This window comes from Triticum aestivum, chromosome 7B (genome assembly GCF_018294505.1).
Source record: "Triticum aestivum cultivar Chinese Spring chromosome 7B, IWGSC CS RefSeq v2.1, whole genome shotgun sequence".
Taxonomy (NCBI): Eukaryota; Viridiplantae; Streptophyta; class Magnoliopsida; order Poales; family Poaceae; genus Triticum; species Triticum aestivum.
Window position 1 is genome coordinate 457,238,458 of NC_057813.1, and position 3,868 is coordinate 457,242,325.

General features: G+C 42.3%; 1 protein-coding gene across 1 annotated transcript; it reads left to right on the forward strand.

The window, feature by feature from the left end:
- Nucleotides 1-315: 315 nt before the first annotated feature.
- Nucleotides 316-1,063, forward strand: LOC123159325 (zinc finger BED domain-containing protein DAYSLEEPER). The gene is made up of 3 exons (XM_044577154.1): nt 316-546; nt 631-692; nt 859-1,063. Exons 1-3 carry the CDS (start codon nt 354-356, stop codon nt 883-885), a joined length of 282 nt encoding a protein of 93 aa, XP_044433089.1. The 5' UTR covers nt 316-353; the 3' UTR covers nt 886-1,063.
- Nucleotides 1,064-3,868: the final 2,805 nt, after the last annotated feature.

Sequence of the window (3,868 nt, forward strand, 5' to 3'; positions counted from 1 at the left end):
TGTCTTGTGCTGTTGTCCTTGATCCCTGTTGCAAGCTTGGTTTTGTTAGCTACTGTTATGGAAAACTTTATGCCCTTGACGAGGCACAACGTCGGATGCATGAAGTTAAGAAAACTTTGGAGAGTTTGTTTGCTGAATATAGTGGTGCTGCTGTTAGTCAAACATCATCAGATGGTGCTACAAACAGTAGGGGAAGTAGGGGAGATGGTTCTGATATGTTCGATGACTACGAGAGTTACATTCAATCTCAACGGACAAATGTAGAGAGGTCTCGATTGGATCTTTATTTGGAAGAAACTCCTAGAAAATTGAATGACGAGTTGAACATCTTGGAATTTTGGAGCAAATCATCTATGCGATACCCTGAGCTTGCATCAATGGCTCGGGATATTCTTGCTGTCCCCATTTCTAGTGTTGCTTCGGAACAAGCCTTTAGCATGAGTCGCAAAGTTATAACTCCTAACCGAGCTTCACTTAAGCCTAAGACCATCGAGGCTTTAATGTGTCTCCAAGATTGGTATCGTTGGAAGATGTCTCAGAGTGAAGGTACAATTAAGCGTCTATTGTTGTTTCATATTAACATCACCATTGCACACATTACCATTGATTCTTGTATTGTTTGTTTTGTAGAAATGAGCACTACAGGAGGTGGACCTTCAAGTTCTCATGCAAATGAGTTATCTTCAGATTCGGTTTGTATTCATTCATGCCATTTCTATCTAACTTACTATCTTGTTTTGTTTACCATATATCAGTTATGCACTTCTTTAGTATCTTGTCTTGTTTGTTGATATCAAACTTGCTTCCTGCTTCATGCCATTCCTATCTTCCTTATTTTCAACTTGTGCTTTCATCCAGGAAAATGATGAAGTTGAGATAGCTTGATGGAACAAGGAAGAGATGGATTCAAAAGAGTCATCAACTTGTGGCTTTGAACTTGCTATTTGATATCTTTATTATGTAATGGACTTGTTATTTGATATGTTGTTATGTAATCAGACTTGTTGAACTATGTTGTGCCGTTGTGGGCTTATCGAAAGTATGTTGCGGACTTGTTGAACTATGTTGCTTATGTATTTGGCTTGAGAAATATGCTGCTGTTATGTAATGAATGCATTACATGTATATGTATATCAGTATATGCATATGCTGCTGTTTTGTGCAATGCAGCTCTTTTGTGAAATATATATATGCTGCTGTTTTGTGTGCATATGCTGCTGTTTTGTGCAATGCAGCTCTTTTGTGAAATATGTATATGCTGCTGTTTTGTGAAATATGATGTTGCTTCTGTAACTTGCTGTACATAAGGATTACGAGTTGTCGGGCTTCGGGCCGGGCTTCGGGCTTCGAGCTTTTCAGCCGGGCCGGGCTCGGGCTTGTAAACGTGAATTTTCTTGGGCTTTTTTTCGGGCTCGGGCTTCACATCTTAGCATCGGGCTTTTTGGAGCCCGGCCCGAAACCTGGCCCGGCCCGAGAGATGCCCGGGTTTAGTCTCAAGAACAGGAAGAGAAGTTAGCCCACTTGATGGCTCTCTTTGGAGCTAAGGTAGTTTGATGGCTGTGCTGTGAACCTCTTTGTCTTTGAGCTAAGGTAGTTGTTGCATTTTGAACCTGTGAACCTGGGAGCTGAGCTGAGAGCTGTTGCATTTTGTTGCATTTTGCTGTTTAAACTAGAGCACATGGATCTTGTGAAGTTATATGATCCTGTGAAGTTATGTGATCTTATGAACCTGGATCACTTGTTGCATCTTTGGCCTTTCTGTGAAGTTACGTGATCACTTGTGGATCATTTTGTTTATTTTCTGTGAAGTTATGTGGATCACTTGTGCACCTGGGCTTGTGGATCACTTGTGGATCACTTGTGCACCAGGGCCTTTCTGTTTATAGTTATGCAAAATGAGAACCTGGGCTCTAAAAAGGCCAAGGCCCAAACAAGAATTAGACCAAAAAGGCTTGGGCCTAAATAAAAGAAATGACTGTAAGAAAAAAAATTATAAAAGGCTGCATAAGAGAAAATAAAAGGGCCAAGGCCCAAATTCGAACTAGACTAAAAAGGTTGTGGCCCAAAACAATAGTGGACTATAAAACAAAATTCATCAGAAAAAGGCTCCATTCCCAGAAAATAAAAGGCCAAATTATTGGGCTAGGCCCATGCACATAAGCAAAATAAAGAGAGAAAAAAATTAAACGGGCCGAATTATTGGGCTTGGCCCATGTAGACGGCTGAAATGGACCGGGTTGATTCTATTTTACAACCTTTTCATTTGGTCGTAATTCTGCCATGTCAGCTTGCCATGGTGGATCTGACGTGGTGTGGTCAGATTGCTAGTGACCAAAATAATTGGTCGTAAAATCTACGACCTTTTTTTAGTCATAAACGTCTACGACCATTCCAGAAGAAAGGTCGCTATAGTCAGTTAACGACGGCCAGCTTTAGACCTTATGTTTTTGGTCACAAAAAGGTCACAAATTGAAAACAGTGACCAATAGTGGTGGTCACAAGTTGACATATTTCTTGTAGTGAGAGAGGGCCTAGATTGATTTCTTGTGGCTACAGAGTCTTGCGGCGGCGGAACTCCCGATCTAGGTTTCTTTCTGGAAGTTTGGGTATTTATAGGAGGGTTTGGCGTCGAGAACAAGTTAGGGGGACCCACAAGGAGTCCACGAGGCACAGGGGCGCGCCCCCACCCTCGTGGGCCCCACGGGACTCCCCACTACTAGGGAAAAGCTTATACATAGACACTTACTAGCAGCGCGGGTTTTTAACCCTCGCTACTGCTACTTACTAGTAGCGCGGGTTTTTAACCCTCGCTACTACTAAGTTGATAGCAGTAACGCTGGTTTTTAACCCTCGCTACTACTAAGCGGTCTCTACCGTGCCCCCCGGGACATGTCATAGTGGTAGCATGGGTTTTTAACCCTCGCTACTACTAAGTTGATAGCAGTAGCGCTGGTTTTTAACTCGCTACTACTAAGCGGTCTCTACCGTGCCCCTGGGCCATGCCATAGTAGTACCAAGGGTTATAAACCCGCGCTACTACTAAGTTGATAGTAGCAGTGCGGGCTTTTACCCCTCGCTACTACTAAGCGGTCTCAACCGTGCCCGTTCGGGACATGCCATAGTAGTAGCGAGGGGTAAAAACCCGCGCTACTACTAAGTACCGGGTTTTTTAACGGCCCTGAAATCCCCAATCCCCATCTCCTCGTCCAAATCACTCCTCTCCCTCGTCCCTCTTCTACGACGTCTCCCTCAAATTCGGTGACCTCCTCTTCCACCGTAGCCCCTCCTTCCTCCTCCTCCTCCTCCTCCGCTGTTAGAAGGAGAGGAAGATCCAATAGAACACCGTCCATGACGATGGCCAGATCTCTGATGGATGCAACCCATTTTCAAACCGGAACTAAAGGTCCCATTTTCAAACTCTACCCCCCCCCCCTCCATGGATCGCCTTTTCTGTTTTGTAAAAAGCAAAAGAAAATGATAAAAACTTCAAAAATTAAAATCCTTCTAGATGTAGTTATGTTACTACATCTACTAGTTAGGAAATTTAAAAACTTAAATTTGGACATGTTTTGCAGAAAGTGTAGGGAAAATGTAAAACGGCTATAACTTTTGCATACGATGTCAGAAAAAACGTATAATATATCAAAATGTTCAGCACGAAAATCCGCATCTGATTTTTGACTGCCTACGACCTATTTGCAAATTTTCAGAATCCTCAAATTCTAAAAGGAAAAAAGTTATGCTCAAATTTCATTTTTTTTTGAATTTTGGTCATTATTCAAGAATATTAGTGTTACTAATTATTTCAGTTTTTTGGAATTTTGGTCAAATCTGGTCAAACTGTGGTCAAACCATGGTCAAACAGTGG